Source organism: Lissotriton helveticus, chromosome 3_1 (genome assembly GCF_964261635.1).
Source record: "Lissotriton helveticus chromosome 3_1, aLisHel1.1, whole genome shotgun sequence".
Classification (NCBI taxonomy): Eukaryota; Metazoa; Chordata; class Amphibia; order Caudata; family Salamandridae; genus Lissotriton; species Lissotriton helveticus.
This window is the reverse complement of record NC_136061.1, coordinates 2,039,602,129-2,039,620,227: the sequence shown is the minus strand read 5'-3', so window position 1 is coordinate 2,039,620,227 and position 18,099 is coordinate 2,039,602,129. Positions and strand designations below refer to the sequence as shown.

Below are 18,099 nucleotides of genomic sequence, written 5' to 3'. Positions count from 1 at the left end.
AAATCTCAGGGTCATCAGCCTTTGGTCCATAAACTACATAGATAACAAATGTCTGGGAGTATAATTCCAACTGTGCTAATGCCCATCTCCCCGTGGAATCTGCTGCAGTTTTCAAGACCTTATGTTTGAGATTTCTTGCAAATAAGATAGTTAACCCGTGCATGGAAACCAATTATGTAGGCCAGATAATTAAATCATGGCCCAGTTGCCTATATAATAAGCGATCCTTATATGCTACATGAGTCTCTGTTAATGCTAACGGTTGTGGGTCTATACATCCCAATTTCTTCCTGCACCAGCTGTCGCTTGCTTCGTGAACTTAAGCCAGAGGCATTCCAGTTCATAAATTGTATTCTAGCCATGATCCTAAAAGATTAAACTTGGCAGCCCCCACACTCTAGACCATATTTTCTGAAAGAAGTAAAGAAGGAATATAAATGTTGTTGAATATTAAAGAACATTATGACTTATTTTACTCACCCCAACTCCTCCCTTCACACCAAGCTATATTCTCTGCAAGAGGAGGCTGTCTATTGTGGCAACCCACCAACCCCACTCCCCAACCTCCAACCAACCCCACTGTGTCAATGGGAAGAAATCATCCTAGCCCACTGAGCTGTTGATGGATTGATAGCCCTGAAGAGAGAGCCTGCCTTCACTCTGTATCCTTATCATCCCCTGCCCATCAACAACCAACCACCAAGTCATATTAGCCAGCAAGCAATCAGTTCTAAAGAAAATAAATCAACACAAAATAAGTCAGTACCCAAACCAAATGTAGAGAAAGAAAAGGAAGAACTCCTAGGAATCATGTTAAGAGAGAAAGATAGGTAACAAGAACTACTCCCCTCATACGGCTCAGAGCCTGTGAAGCATCTGCCTCTGAGATGCACATCAGGATCCGCCCATCCTTAATGATATTAGACCGGGCTGGTCCTTGCAAGAAAGCTTGGGCCCCAACAGCTTCTAAGGGATCACAAGATTGCCGTAGCTTCCGTAGCTGATCCATATTAGACTTGAATCATGTTAAGAGAGAAATATAGGTTACAAGAACATCATCACAGACTACTGTAAGCTATACTACTAACTAGTAGGCCCCCTCATATGGATAAGAGTCTGTGAAGCATATTTCTCTGAGTAGCACATCAGGATCCACCCATCCTTAATGATATTAAGCCGGGCTGGTCCTTGCAAGAAAACTTGGGCCCCAACAGCTTCTAAGGTGTCAATAGATTGCCGTAGCTTCCATCGCTGATCCATAGTAGGCTTAAATAGGTCTGAGCATGCTATAATCTACATTGCATCCACTGAGACAGGTTTATTAGGGCATGTCTAAAGTGAAATTGCCTGCCTGAGGAGAAATTTCCGGACATAGATTAGAATTGGACAGGCCTGTGATGGCTTAAAATTATTCAGATTGCGATAAAGGGGAAGACCATGCTAAATTTGTGCATCCCAGGCCCAATCCATCAATTCTGGAAAAGCTTTTGCAAACAGTTACACAATGTACTGGCGAGGATCAGTACCCTCATTCCCCTTTAGTATTCTGAATATCCTAAGGTTGTTTCTTCTCTGGCGATCCTCCATATCTTCCACCTTGATTTGTAGATACTCCAGCTGACTGCTATGATTCCCGGTGGATTTAGGTACAGATGCCCCCACCTCCTCACATCATACACTCGTTGTTTCAGCTAGGTCAACTCCGTAGCGAAGTGGGACATCTTTCCTGCTAACTCAGAAATTGATGACTGCATTTTCAGATTGTCTGCACGTGATTAAGTGTAATTCGACTGCGCCTCAGGAATGCTGGACTTGAAGAATCTGTAGAATTGCCAAGAGGGATGGTTCTTGGGGCAGTCCTTGATAGTTATCCTCCAAGCAAACATCCTGCCATAGCGATGGCATGGTGCAGTCGGAGGGGGTACCACAGGATAAATTAGCAGTTAATTGAGGGTGCTGGTATGAGCCCTTAAGGGGAGAATGCTTCTCTGTAGATTGTCTACCTTCAGCTGCTAAACTACTAATAAGTGGGAAATAGGTGCCCTTTCCTCCCCCTTTGAGGTAACCCCCTTCGGGAGCAGACTGCTCTTAGCAACAAAATCCCCTGCCTTTCCTGGCTGCCACAGCTTCAAAGGTTTGCAAGGCGATGCAATCTGAACAGCTCTGATATCTTCCTCCTAATATTACCCAGCTCTCCTAAACAAGCTGGGAACCCTCCTCATGCCTGCAAAGTTTATCGCTGCCAATGCTACCTTCTGGATATATTCCAGAAGTGTAGAATGCAAGGGGGAGCTCAAATTGCTGCCTGTCATGATTGCTTGCATGCTGTGAGATTGGCCGGGCATTCGATTCTGATGCAACCGTATTAGAGTCAGATTTTGTAGCCACTGGAGCCCCATCCTGTTCCTGCAGAGAGTCTGATACAATTGCCACAACTTTTGTTCTGCCATATATAACCTGCTGAGCTGCCAGGTAGGACTGATCATCTCATCCAGACGAGGGGCTGGTGGAGTGATGCAAACCAGGCAAGTCCGCCACATCAATAGCAAGATGATTTCCTTCTGTCACTGAGTCCACAGAGGATTAGGAGATCACTATACCACCTCCAGTCATAGCTGCCGTCATTAGTGCACCTGCCAACGAAGCCCCTGTGTCAGAGGCCGATCTCTCTTTGATTGCCAATTGAAGACATTTTCGTGCTGCACCAGACTGAAGCAATTTCAGAATGGAAGGCCCAGCCTGGGATTTTGAATGCGAGGGAGCCACTGCTTGAGGGCTGACCTCACCCTCCTCATTGGGTGGAAGATCCTTACCCCGATCCTGGGTCTCCACATTGCGTGCCTTTGCTGCTCAAATGGCCCGTCTCCCTCCCCAGAGCTTGCTCACTCGCTGTGGACAATTGTAGAGGTGTATGGCCAGCTGCTGCAAATCTGAGGCTGAGAGTTTACTACTGCGAGTCCGCGCAGCATGCCGGTAAGCCTCCACAAAGTTTGCAGCCTCCTGCAGTGAAGCCGCAGCAGCATCCAGGACATCCAGAGCCGTACCTGGTGTGTGCAAGTGCTTCTACCAAGGCATCACTTTCTCGGGTCCTTCTAGGCAGGTAATGCTGCTTGCCGCCACAGATGCAAGCAGCCGAAGGAATCACGGTCATGGACACAGGAGAGGTGAGTGCTCCCTGGCAGGATCAAGGTGCCATCTTTCTTCCCCCCTCAATGCCAATTTCCTCTAAAGTATTGGCAACAAAATGGAATTGGCTTATATCCTTCGATATCCTTGTTTCTGAGATTCTGAGGACACTGGAGATCATCAATTGCTCTGTACACTTCATTAATCTTAAATTAAGACTATTTGCCATCAATACTACACTCCTAAGAGGATTTCCAACTGGTGAGACAAAGTCAGGTGTCTCAAATGTTCTTTCTTAGCTGCAGACATCGTGCAAATGCCCAGCCCCGAGCATTTTTGTGACGGGGTAACCAAGCTAATGTCCTCAAGCCTCGGCTTCCAAATCTCACTCTCCCCTACAGAGATACTGATGGATGTCAAGTCTGAGTACGAATGGGGAATTAAGTGCTCATTGACAATAATGAATGTCTGTGCTCAGTTTTGTATAGCTCTTGCATGGATTTCTACTATACACCCAAAACCAGTTGAATGGTGGGCCTTCCTGAGACACGTCTATAAGTCTGAGATGGCCTTGGCTGAAGGTAGAGGTCCCCCTTCTCTGAGGTAATTCAATAAAATCTGAGCAGGTTTTAACTGGCATTTATATTCAATTAAAAGAGAAGTAAGGGAAGAAGAAAAGGAAGGAAAACCCCCACTTTTTTCCCCTTTTCTGTAACTTTCCTGTGGAAAGATGTTACTGACTGTGTTTCTCTTTGGATGGTAGTGAATTGTTATTAATTAGGTCGTTGTTGTGATGTCCATGCTCCAAACCTCATTATGCTACACATATAGTACGGAATAATCTGCACATGAATATACTTCAATGAACTGACTGCAGGGAACATTTCTCACTTGAAAAAGAATTAAAAAAAGGGGATGGTCTCTTGGCGGAAACTGGGTGGGATATGTACAAGGAAGTGGCGGAGTGCGGCGTTAGCCTCCTTGGCTTAATACCGCCCTCTTCTATTTCTGAAACTCAAGGCTGCACCATATTTACAGGAATGTGGTGAAGCCTTGCTCTTTCTCACAGTGATGGCGCTAAGTTTAGCAACTTAGCGTCAACGTAGGCACCCTTGTACCATAGTTCAATGGTGTCTGCCTGCAGGGGAGGATTGTTTATGTGTAGGGAGGTGTCCCTTGCTGCACATAAATAATCCTAAAATGCCATTCTGTCATTTTCATGTGTGCTGCTTCATGCAGCACACATGAAAGTGACAAAATGGCATCTTGTTTAAAGGTTTGTTTATGTGCAGGAAGGGACACCTTCCTGTACATAAACAAACCACAGCATTTTGCGTTTCCCTGGCATCACACATGGAAAAAGCAAAGACAAGGAGAAATAATGCATTTCTCATTGTTTCATCAACTTGAGAGCAGGAATGACCTTGTCTTAATTTTGTTGCTGCCTTCTATGTGCGCCACCCTTGTACATAGGGGGCAGCGGCATAATGAATGGGTGGTGCAATGGAACGCCCACCACAACACCCACTGCCCACACCTTTCACGCTAACGATAGCGTGAAAGGGGGCCTTATGTACAAGGCAGTGTTAAGCCCCTATCGCCACCAAAATGTTGGTAAAAGTGACATTGTGGTGGCGATAGGGGCATGTACATATGCCCCAAGAAACAAAAATAACATTTAGGACTAAAAAATATATAAATTGAGCACATTATAATATGTAATATGAACAAATATTATGTATGCAGTATGAAGTGAACACACTGTAAACATGGGATACATAAGGGTTAACCATGGACTATGGTCCAGAAAGAAGTTCTCATGACAAACTCATTCTCAATAAAGACAAGCAAGACTCGGCATCAGAGTGCTTAAAAAAACTTCACTGGCTCCCGATGCGCCAGAGGGCTGCCTTCAAACTACTTAGCCATGCTCATAGGACCTTACATGGAACTGGCCCCTCGATACTCCATGGGAAGATCGAATTCTATGTACCCAACAGGAACCTACGATTATGCCAATCAGCCCTGGCGAAACCTAAACGCATCTACAAGGTCAGAACAGGCGGACGCTCCTTTTCCTACCTTGCAGCAAAAAGGTGGAATGAGCTCCCCTCGGACCTGAGACATACCACCAACTATCTCCAGTTCCGAGGGAAACTCAAAACGCATCTCTTCCCTAAACCGTAAATCTCTCAGCACACGCCCCAACAGCCTCCCTGGTTTTCAGCGCCATGATATCCCATGGAATGAGTGTCGCGCTTTATAAAAACCGCAAATAAATAAATGATTAGGGTTTGTTATTACCAGAAACCTCAGAAAATAATATAGGGTCATATTACACATATTTAGGTATTTTATAATGTTACATGCTTATTTTGATGTAGATAGCTTGAAAATGCTGTGTTTTTCAAAGTGCAGCTAACAACCGACACTGATTGTAATTAGATTTTTTAGGTTTACTGTTCAAAGTTTAAAAAAAATGGACAATGTCGATGGCTAGTGGATTTATGCAATTCTGTGACTGGTACATTTAACACACATTTATGGATTTTCCATTTTTGCCACATTAAATGCATAGTTTTCAGATTTCACAAAAAATGTCTTTAGCTCAAATTAATGTAAAGAATGTTCAGCATAAATTGTCTTTTTTTGCAACAAAAAATTAACTAAAATTTTAAAGCGTGACATACTTTCAGTATAATCATAGAGACCTTGATAAGGAGTGATTTAGTGGACTGATTGTGAAACATACATTTCAAGGGAAACTTTGAGATATTTTCAATAGTTCGCATGGAACTGTACAATATGGGTTTGTTGCACTGCTTTCTGGGGCATAAAAACATTATTGAAAGTCTGACAGAACCACGAGCGGGCCTGACCACCCCACCCAACTATATCACCCTGCTCAACCTCCGACAAGCATATTTAAATGACCCTAAAATAGAACAAAAAATATCAAAAGACCTTCAAATCCTTCAAAGGCATTTTCATCAACAATCTAAATCTCAAACTTATCATCATTAAGCTTTATTTCAACTGTTCAAGTCATAAAAGCTGCACAGAACTTACATAGTTAAAAACAGTTAAAAAAATAAAAGAAGAAGAATTCATACAAGGCAACCCATCATAGACATGCAAAAGCTTATGTCTCAAAATTGTGATTTCACAGCAAAGTACCTGCATGGCTAAAACATATTAGACATCATAAAATCTTTTGTACATTTTAAAAAAAAAAAGTTCAATAATTAAAAACAAATATAGAATACAAAAACTAGTGAAAGATTGTGAAAGCATCTAGCAAAGGATGTCACGGAGTTGACCTTAAGGTCGACCCCTTGCAATCAGGTTATGCAAGCAATTTACAATAAAGTGCTTATGCAACGTCCAAAACGAGTGGGGGTAACCTAAGTTTGGTACTGGGACCAAAAGGGCAACTCAAACTGCAGGTCAAACTGGCCATTACTAAGATGATCTCATGTTATGTTATGGTAATAGGAATTTATTAAGCGCGCGTACACCCGAGGGTTTCATGCTCATATAAGTGCCTTCCTTCTAATGCCCCACAAGTGGCCTAGAAACTTAGCCATAGCACAGGCAAAAAGGGGTCTGGCTTCCGACTTCAGTATGTGTAGCCAATCCAAGTGGTTCTGTGTGCCCAGTTGATGGCAGACCGGCTTAAGCCACTTGTCCCTGGGCTGCGTGTAAGCAGGACATGCAAACCGCACATGAGCTATGGACTCCTCTAGGGCAACTGCTTAAACTTAAAGAGTTGGAATGCCACTTAGCTGTAACCTCTCCAACAGGAAGGGTACCAAACCTGAGCTGAATGCATAACATTCTATCCGGGGGACCTGGATTAAATCTAGATAGGGTTCCAGTGATCTAACCTGTTTATGGAGCAAACATTCCTCAATCAGTTTCCCCAGAGTAGGCTTAGTAAGCTCATGTTTCTCCACCCATTTCCAGTAGTATTGCCTCAGGGCCTCTTTTCGTAGCAGGGTGGGATCTGGCTTGTCCCAAAGACCCTTGAGCCCTACATCTGACACTAAATTCCTGAAATTTATTATCACCCTACCTTATTGCACGTATCAAGACAGGCGACCTCTGCTAGGGCTTCCACAAAAGGCAGTAGCTCCGGTATCCTCATATTGCGTGCCTAGTAAAGCAGCAAGCCATGCTTCACTCTGTCATTAATTGTGCGTCTGCCCATGTTGAGCATTAGTGGTGTGAGCAGGATACATTGGGGAAGCATCATGAGGTTCCTGAGAAATTTATTCTCTGAGGTGCTAAGCTCGGGTATCTTATCAAAGCCCCACAACTCTGCATTATACAGCACTGCACTAACTGCCTTAAGATCATAGACCTCCAATGCGGCAGTGACCGGTCTACTATGCGAAGAACGATATTCCCTCCCTATCACTCCCGTGACACACTTGTGGCACAGGAACATCTTGGTTATGTGGGGATTCCAGGGCATTCTATCTGAGAGACGAACATCCAGGTAGTCGAAGGTACCGACTCTTTCCAGGGGGGGCCCATCTAGCACTACACTGCCTTTAAAGGACTTGTGCAGATTAAAGGCCATGAATTTGGTTATGGTAGAGTTAATTACCAAACCCTTGGTATCACAGAACCATTGAGATCTATTAAGGAGAAACTGAAGTCCCGCCCGGTCTTGGACACCAGCAAGGTATTGTCTGCAAACAATAAGGTTGATACATTGTCCCCCCCCCACCCCTCCAAGGTTGGTGTGTCTGCAGGTTCTTGTTGCAGAAAGCTAACCACCTCATTCATATATAATGAAAAAAGGGTGTAAGCCAAGACTCAGCCTTGGCGCACTCCCCTGCTAACTGGAATACCTCTGTAAGTTGTCCCTTTAGCCCTCATCTGACCTGTGCATTGTTCCTCACACATGCAATCGAATTAGCAAACTGAGGATAGATGGCGGAATCCCCATATCATTAAGCACAAGCCATAGCTTATGCCTGGGAACTAGGTCGAAGGTAGTCTTTAGATCGATAAAAGCTAGATAAAAACTGCCTTAACCAATCACAACCACTTTCCAGTTCCCATCATTTCCCTAAAACCTGCTTGGTATTGAGATAAGATTGTATTTTCTTCCTCCCAAGCCTGAATTTTGTGCAGAAGGGCTCTACAGAAGACCTTTTGGAGGGCATACTGCAAGCTGATAGGCCTGTAATTAGAGGGTTCGCCTCTGTCCCCTTTTTTTTTTATAAATTAGGACTACCTCTCAAACTTATCTTTCACTCTGCCACTTCTACTTCTGTCATCAAAAGCCTTGTAATTGCTTTAACACATTCCTAAAAACATCATTGCTCTGACTAAAACACAGGAGTACAAGCAGAATTCTTAATCACCCTGCTTTCTAAAGACCTTAGCAACAATGAAGGCTCCATCAGCAAACATGAACGTAAATGAAAGAAAAGCAAAATTGCCAATAGCCCTCAATTCCCTCTGTATAACATGGACACAACTCATCACATAAACTAAAATCAAATACTATCCAACACCATTAATGAAGATGCCAACAGATACAGAATGTACTTTAAAATAATAAAATACAGCGAACTGACATCTTCAACCCTGCTTCTAGTCTGATGTTCACACGTCTCTAGCTGCCCTCATCAACATTCTCAACTCCCTTGCGGCCACTATTTGTGAAGATGAAGTCTGTCCCTCGTAATTCATTAAAGCTATCTCCAAATAAGTTTCTATTGCCTTTAACTTGCCATTGTCAATGCTTCTCTCCATTAAAGCATCCTGCTCTGAAGAACTAAAGACAGGTCAGATTCTCCCTGTCTAAAGGAACCCACACTGTCCCCTGATGACATTGCCAAATTGTGGCCTATTACTCACCTTTCCTGTAATCTGTAACATGAATGAAAAAGCAGGGTAAGAACATCTTCAAGATCACATGAATAGCAATTATCTCTTTCACAATCACCATTACGGCATCAGATCATGCATAACAATATTACAATTCGTAGGCAACACCATTCTAACCACAGATAAAGACAACTCCTTATCTCATTAGACCTGTCAGTGGCCTTTGATCACATCAACTGTCCAACCCTTTTCTGTCTAAGGCTAGTCAATACAATGGTGGATATCAGTAGCTAGTGTTGTACTTCCGAAGAGCTAAATCTATAATTATTGTGTAGGATAGTAAAAAAAAACACAGTTCAATCCAAGGAAAAACAGTGAGGAATGGGTTACATATAGGAAATACACTGGTAAGCAATGCTCCAATACCCGAATAGCAATACCGCAATTAAAAAGAAAAGAAATCAGCACAGGAGAATCAATTAATGTAATGTCTGAGTCAAGCCAAAACTAGGGCCCTCCTGGGACTACTCAAAAACCCAGGTCTTCAGCTTCTTGCAGAGCTCAAGAAGTAAGGAGGATGTTTGTAAGGAAATGCCTCTTTTAGAATGTTGACCCTTACATTTTTGCACTGATGCCGCTGTTTTTTCAATTCTGAGAGTTCACTGAGACCTGCTAACTAGACCTCAATGTCAGTGTTCCAACCTCATACAAAACATATGTTGAACTGGATATTCCCAATTGGCTGACTTACGTATATGTCCCAGGTATATGGTGCCCAAGGCATGTAATGGAGAGAGTTCACACAGGGCTTCAGCACTGTTTATACCACACTGCATGTGACAAGGACAAAATGGACTCCAGCCTGCTACTGCAGACTGAAAGGACAGGGTTTACACTGCTTGTTGAACTTTGCCATTACAACTAATGGCACAGCCCAACTTCCCTAAATAATAAATGTAAGTCTACCCCGAGGAAGGTCTATAGAGCCCTATGGTAGTTAGCTTTATATTGTTAAGTAGGACAAGTAGAACATATAATTTTCATATGCCTTATTAAAAAACTTCCAAATTGTCATTTTGCTGTGGAAAGGTTATTAGCCCCATTGGCTAACACAGGGTTACCGACTGGCATCCCAGTCTGGTTAACCTCTGAATGGGACGGCCTAATTGGGTTAAGTAAGGTACCAAATCAATCATGGCATTAAACCTGACCTGATGCCCAGGTTGAATTAAATGTAACTATTAAAGAAAGCAGCTTTTAGAATGTTGTCCCTCTGCCCTCCAGCTAGTCCATCAAACAGACAGCATTCTGCCCACCTGGGAAGACTTATGAATGACTCCTCAGCACTGGAACAAAGGCAGCTGCCTCAGAGCGAGGAGTTAGCTCCTCTGCCAGGATAGCGGGAAAGGCAAGCTTCAAGGGGGAAGCCACCTTTGAAGGGTTGACTGCAACATGACCCATGAGCAGGATAGCTTTTATCCTACAGAAAATTAGGAGACAGAACCAGAGAGAGAAAATCCATCCTCAAAATGGCTTTCCCGTTAAACAACCATTACGACGCGGTAATAACACCGCATTACCATTACAATGCGGATTTTAGAACGCAAGTCTTTACCTTGACTTGCGCTGGAGGGCGCTCTAGACTAAGGAATAGTGTGATTTACTATTCCAACACCTTCCCTACTGTACGTAGGCTGGAGTTGGAATAGTAAATCATACTATTCTTAAGTCCAGCACCCTACAGCGCAAGTCGTGGTAATGACTTGCGTTGTAAAAGCTGCGTTGTGATGGTACTGCAGTGGTATGTACCATGTTGTACCATCATACATCCACTTTCCATTGGCGTGTAGCCCTCTGGTAGCTACTCCTCTAGGTTAGGTTGCTGTGCTTCTGACGACAAATGAAGGGTCATGCTAGTTTCAAAGGTGTAATAATGGGGCTCTCTGAGCTAGCTAAATGGCGCACATTGTAGGAAGCATGTCACTAGTTAGGAGGGGGGCCAGTAGCCCAATAACTAATGACCACATGATCCCCTCGTTCCTCTTTCCAGATATAAATGTGGCACCACTGGCACCCTGGCCCTCAGATCATGCTGGAATCGGAGGGAGGACCACAGATAGACTCCTCTGCTTCTCTTGAAAGTGCACAAAGCTAGGGTGCACCATCCGAAGGACTGCATCTGCAGCACTGTGGGCTAGCAAACATTTGGACTATGCTGTAGCTCCTGGCTCAGAAAAAGTTTATTTCCAGCCCCAACCTACAGTAGTGACCCTAAGACTCAGTTGCCTGATTACCTGGAACCAGCCCCAGGGAAAGAAGTTCTGAAAGAGCCCAAATCGACAAATTGGTAGCCACTGCAGAGGTTTTGCCCCTACCAGTCTCTGGGCGCACAAAAGGGCAAATCCGATATAGCCAAACATTACCACGCTGTGATCTAATTAGCGAGGGTCATGGCCAGGATGGCGAGCGGGTAGGACGTGGCTCGCTCGTCTCCCCATTTCCGTCTGCCGGCCGGGGAGCTTCCTGGTGCTGTTTCTAAGCTCTAGACCCCTGGCTGTATTTGGGGTAGCTGTGGGAACACAGGCGTATGCTTTTCCACCATGGTGATGGATTAAACCCAGATCAGTTGACTGGGAGTGAGTGTTTGATTTGCTCAAACGCTCCGTCCATCATCCCCTTTTGTATCGCTTTGTTTGCCCTAAGTGTGGCAGGGTATGCTCAGACGTGAGTCCCTTGCTCACTTGGCCACTGGATTCAAGATAGCCTGGCTGATGAGGATTATGAATCCGAAACCGGTCCCAGGATGCTTGTTTCCGGTCCATGGAAGACATGGCTTGGCAGTTCGGGCTGGACTGCTCCCATGAGGCACAGGGTCAGACTGATTTGCATATGGCTATGTCTGAAATGGGGTGGCTGAGTGGGCTAAAGAATGGTGATGGATTAAACCCAGATCAGTTGACTGGGGGTGAGTGTTTGATTTGCTCAAACGCTCCGTCCATCATCCCCTTTTGTATCGCTTTGTTCGCCTTAAGTGTGGCAGAGTATGCTCAGACGTGAGTCCCTTGCTCACTTGGCTGATGAGGATTATGAATCCGAAACCGGTCCCAGGATGCTTGTTTCCGGTCCATGGAAGACATGGCTTGGCAGTTCGGGCTGGACTGTTCCCATGAGGCACAGGGTCAGACTGATTTGCATATGGCCATGTCTGAAATGGGGTGGCTGAGTGGGCTAAAGAATGGTGATGGATTAACCCCAGATCAGTTGACTGGGGGTGAGTGTTTGATTTGCTCAAACGCTCCGTCCATCATCCCCTTTTGTATCGCTTTGTTCGCCCTAAGTGTGGCAGGGTATGCTCAGACGTGAGTCCCTTGCTCACTTGGCCACTGGATTCAAGATAGCCTGGCTGATGAGGATTATGAATCCGAAACCGGTCCCAGGATACTTGTTTCCGGTCCATGGAAGACATGGCTTGGCAGTTCGGGCTGGACTGTTCCCATGAGGCACAGGGTCAGACTGATTTGCATATGGCCATGTCTGAAATGGGGTGGCTGAGTGGGCTTAAGAATGGTGATGGATTAAACCCAGATCAGTTGACTGGGGGTGAGTGTTTGATTTGCTCAAACGCTACGTCCATCATCCCCTTTTGTATCGCTTTGTTCGCCCTAAGTGTGGCAGGGTATGCTCAGACGTGAGTCCCTTGCTCACTTGGCCACTGGATTCAAGATAGCCTGGCTGATGAGGATTATGAATCCGAAACCGGTCCCAGGATGCTTGTTTCCGGTCCATGGAAGACATGGCTTGGCAGTTTGGGCTGGACTGTTCCCATGAGGCACAGGGTCAGACTGATTTGCATATGGCCATGTCTGAAATGGGGTGGCTGAGTGGGCTAAAGAATGGTGATGGATTAAACCCAGATCAGTTGACTGGGGGTGAGTGTTTGATTTGCTCAAACGCTCCGTCCATCATCCCCTTTTGTATCGCTTTGTTCGCCCTAAGTGTGGCAGAGTATGCTCAGACGTGAGTCCCTTGCTCACTTGGCTGATGAGGATTATGAATCCGAAACCGGTCCCAGGATGCTTGTTTCCGGTCCATGGAAGACATGGCTTGGCAGTTCGGGCTGGACTGTTCCCATGAGGCACAGGGTCAGACTGATTTGCATATGGCCATGTCTGAAATGGGGTGGCTGAGTGGGCTAAAGAATGGTGATGGATTAACCCCAGATCAGTTGACTGGGGGTGAGTGTTTGATTTGCTCAAACGCTCCGTCCATCATCCCCTTTTGTATCGCTTTGTTCGCCCTAAGTGTGGCAGGGTATGCTCAGACGTGAGTCCCTTGCTCACTTGGCCACTGGATTCAAGATAGCCTGGCTGATGAGGATTATGAATCCGAAACCGGTCCCAGGATACTTGTTTCCGGTCCATGGAAGACATGGCTTGGCAGTTCGGGCTGGACTGTTCCCATGAGGCACAGGGTCAGACTGATTTGCATATGGCCATGTCTGAAATGGGGTGGCTGAGTGGGCTTAAGAATGGTGATGGATTAAACCCAGATCAGTTGACTGGGGGTGAGTGTTTGATTTGCTCAAACGCTACGTCCATCATCCCCTTTTGTATCGCTTTGTTCGCCCTAAGTGTGGCAGGGTATGCTCAGACGTGAGTCCCTTGCTCACTTGGCCACTGGATTCAAGATAGCCTGGCTGATGAGGATTATGAATCCGAAACCGGTCCCAGGATGCTTGTTTCCGGTCCATGGAAGACATGGCTTGGCAGTTTGGGCTGGACTGTTCCCATGAGGCACAGGGTCAGACTGATTTGCATATGGCCATGTCTGAAATGGGGTGGCTGAGTGGGCTAAAGAATGGTGATGGATTAAACCCAGATCAGTTGACTGGGGTGAGTGTTTGATTTGCTCAAACGCTCCGTCCATCATCCCCTTTTGTATGCTTTTCCACCGACATTGGCTTCAGAGACTAAATGAAATGGCGCCTCAAGAACATTGCTCCCCGAGGTCCAAGATGGTGGCCCGTACTCTGTGAAGGAACCAGAGGGATGGCTGAAGTGCTGATAGCTACAGATTCTTTTGTCAAGGTCAGCGCCCCGGCGACCCCACCCCTGATATTCAATTGTCTGGGCGGGCACCCGTAATACCCAGCGCGGATCTTACCTTCAAAGAAGCCGCTGGGGCAGAAGCAGACTTTGACATTCCTCCGCATTGTCATGGGGGCGCGGCTCTTGCCGAGTGTCCGGGGAACCCTCCCCAGATCACAGCCCGGCCCATTGGGGAAAGTGCCCAGACGCGGTTGGGGCCCAACAAGCGTCAAGTGAGGCTGCACTGGTGGCACCACTGACACTTGCAGTTCCATGCTACCGGGAGAAAGAGTGGGGCCCCCCAATGCCTTTGTAATTTGGAACACGGCAGAAAAACGCCGCTCATCGGCGGGACGTGCGACACTCTGCTCCACCTGCAGCGCAGGGTGCCGATCTGGAATATCAGACACAAGGGGAGATGTAGTGCCGAGAGACCGATGGATGGGTGGTCACTCAATCTCCCCCACATGCTGCCAGTGCAGGGGCCCCAGCTGCCTTCCCGTGCCCCAGGTGATGTTTCACAACCTTGGACTGCCACCCCACGCCTATAACTACAGCCTAGACATGTCTACCACAGAGGTAAAAAGGACAGGAATGTGAAAGACATGTTCACCAAGATAACAGGGGCAGGAAGAGGGGATGGCCGCACCTCCCCTGCTGACCCAGAGGGCTTGAGATGGAATGGATGAACCGGTTACAAGGGCCTTCCTATCACAACTGTTCTCAACTCTGAGGGACAACCTACACACCCTCAAAAAAGACTTTGCCGATGAGATGAAGAAGGTGCGCAGTCACCTGGACGCGGTGGGAGGAAGAGTGGCTACAATGGAGGACCAATGGAGGACCACAAACAATCCGGGGATGAGGAACTGGAGCAACTACAGCAAGAAGTGATCCACCTGCAGGCCCAACAAATTGCTCTTCAGGCACATGCGGAAGGTTTGGATAATCGCTCCCGTAGGAAAAACATATGGGTGAAGGGTGTTCCTTCCAACGTGGAAGGCACAGACATCATTGGGTTTCCCCAAGGTTTCTTCCGCCACGTGCTGCAAGAATCTCAGGACTTTTCAATCAAAATAGACAGGGTTCACAGAGTCGATCTGCAATGGAGGGCTTCGGGCCCCCCGACATCCTGGTATTCCTGCCAGAGTTTCAGCTTAAGGAGATTATTGTGCGGCGAGCACGTGATGCACAACCACTAACGTATCAGGGGCACGCCATCGCCTTATATCAGGACTTGGTAGCCATCACGTTGCAGAAGCATAGAGACTTTTGACCAGTCATGACCCACCTTCGCAACCAAGGTATTTCCTACTCCAAGGGGCACCCCTTTCGCATCATTTTCAAATGGGATGGCAAACTTCAGCAAATCAGATCACTGCAGGAAGCATGTCAAGTCCTGGGCATTGACCGGCCCTCATCAGCTGAATCCTCGGGAGGCGACAGGAAAGGTCAACAAGAGAAATGGCAACGAGTCAGCAGTCGGAGGTGGTCGGGGACCTTCTCGGAGCCGAACCTAGACACTATGACAAGGGAGCGCCTGGCGGTGTTGGCCTCTCTGATAGCTGAATCCGGATGAGGAACAGGCGAATGAACTACTCCGGGGGTCAGATAAGTGGATTATAGAAATGCTGGGGGCGGCAGGTGGGCAGGGACGGGGGAGCACCGTTGGCAATGAGATGCACCCTATAACCTGTTTCACCAAGGAGGCACGGTCATGCACTGCGACTTCTTGACAATTTTTTGGGAATTCACTGTTGGGTTTGTTGGGGTTAGGGAGGTGGGGCAATGTACAATTTTCATAAAATGCTCCTGCAAGGCGTCCTGGTGGCTCCCAAGTCTTTCATGCAAGGACTCCTACGTTGGCAAATACAGCCTCATGTTACACAAAGCTGCATTACCGCACGAGGATATGCCATAGCAAAGGGGCTAGCTTAGTCCGGCCCGCAACTACCTAATATGACTACGGAGCCGGTGAAAATACTTACCCTTAATGTCAAGGGACTCAACAACTCAGTGAACGGCACGCAATCCTTTCCTACTTAGAGCATGCTGAGGCCGACATGTGTCTCCGACAAGAGACACACCTCCTCCCCAAAGATAACCACTGCATGCACTTGAGGGCATTTCCCATCAATAATTCTCTTCAGTGGAGGAGAAAAAGGCGGGGTAGCTATTCTCATATCTAAGCGCTGTAAGGGGGTAGTAAAGGAGAAAGTGGCAGAACTGAAGTGGAGGCTTTTGGCCAACACTATTTAATTTGGTAAACAACTTTTAGTGGTCAGTTCAGTCTACGCCCCTAACTTGGGGCAAGAGAGATTTCTTCAGGCTGACTTAGCAAACATAATGGCTCCACAGCACCATATGACACTGGTAGGGGGGGACCTAAACAAAGTCATTGACTCAAACATGGACAGATCGCAAGCGTCGTACTTCCATGGGGGGATGGGAAGTTACAGTTACGGGAGATGGGATTGATAGACATCTGGAGGGCAGCCAACTTCACTTCGAAACAATATACATTTTACTCCCACGCGCATAAGTCTTATGCTCACTTAGATTATTTCCTGGGAACTGGGGAGGTTAACACGGTGGCTCAAGCAGTGAACACTGAACCCATGGCCCTGTCAGACCACGACGTATTGACGGTGCAGGTACGAGTGACTCCACAAGCCCACCTGCCCGGAACCAGGAGACTCAAAGAGACTATGCTCCATAACAAATTGGTGGAACAGCAACTTAGTGCATGACTACCTCACCCTCGATGACAACATAGCGGTCACAACACTATGGGAGGCGATGAAAGCAGTAGTAAAGGGGGAGCTTATAGTGATCGGGCCGCCCAAAATAGGGAATGCAAGGAGGTGAGATCCACCCTAGCAGCCCAGGTACAGGAACTGGAACAAGTGAATAGCAGGACTAGGGCCTCTAGGGTCTGGAGGCAACTTAAGGCAGCCAGGGCACAATTAGCCGCACTAGACCTGGACAGAATATGCAGCAATCTTCTTCAAACATTCTTATTACATTGGGGGGACCGTACGGGCCTGTTACTGGTGAACAGATTGCGAACCCAAAGACAAAGAGCAATGGTTTCCTCATTGCAGAGGGATTGACAGGGGGAAGTCAGAGGAGATGAACAGATAGCCCAAGTGTTCTGGGATTTCTATAAAAAGGTGTACATAGCGGACACTCCATCCGATCGCAACACCACAGCTTACCTACAATTCGTCACTATGTCCACACTGACCACAGACCAGGCATCATCACTAGATGCTTCCATCCCCATAGAGAAGGTCATTACAGCGATTTCACGCCTCAAACTGCTCAAGTCCCCGGACCCAGATAGGTTCCCCTCCCTCTTCTACAAAAAATTCTGCCCCATCTTAGTGCCGATCTTAACAAGGTTGTTTAATTCCTTTAGGAGTGCCAATCAGATCCCGGACACTATGCGCACGGCAGCAATAGTGGTCTTGCCCAAACCAGGGAAAGATAGGCAAAAATGCATCTCGTACTGCCCGATCTCTCTTCTTAATGTAGATTAAAAAAAAATTAGGGAATCCTTGCATCTCGGCTGAGTCCCCATATGCCAAATCTAATATAACCCGATCAAGCAGGATTTGTATAGCTGGAATAGATGCTAAGTTCAGTCGTTATAGTAACACAACCAGGTGAAGACAAGAAAATGCATTTAGACAAGTGTCAGACAATGAGCATATAAGTTTAGCGCTGCATGATCATAACGTGAAAACTGACCTGTGCTGTTGTGAAGAGAATTTCCATTCCCTTGGCTTGCAGAAAGGCTTCTCTGCCTGCACGGATGTTGGTGATGTGCTTGAGACAACGCAGGAGAGCTCTGCGAATCGTGACGTAGCTGTTGGAAGCGTCACTACTATGCCAGTCTTCGTAGAACCGCAGTAATCCGCACACATAGCCTCTGCTAACGGCTCTCTTGCAGTTAGATTCTGGAACAAGATACAGCATTTAACATTCAGAAACTGCACTTCTAACACTTTTTTAAAATGTTCACACGTGCCTGTGA

The 18,099-nt window shown here is 46.4% G+C and overlaps 1 protein-coding gene across 2 annotated transcripts in view; it reads right to left on the bottom strand.

Moving 5' to 3' along the window:
• Nucleotides 1–18,099, bottom strand: part of AGBL1 (AGBL carboxypeptidase 1) — a 4,192,795-nt gene that overhangs the window by 3,235,024 nt on the left and 939,672 nt on the right. For both annotated transcript variants that reach the window (XM_078683166.1, XM_078683165.1), the window contains exon 7: nucleotides 17,814–18,022. In XM_078683166.1, coding sequence (XP_078539292.1) covers nucleotides 17,814–18,022 — 209 coding nt within the window. The remainder of the gene's footprint in view (nucleotides 1–17,813; nucleotides 18,023–18,099) is intronic.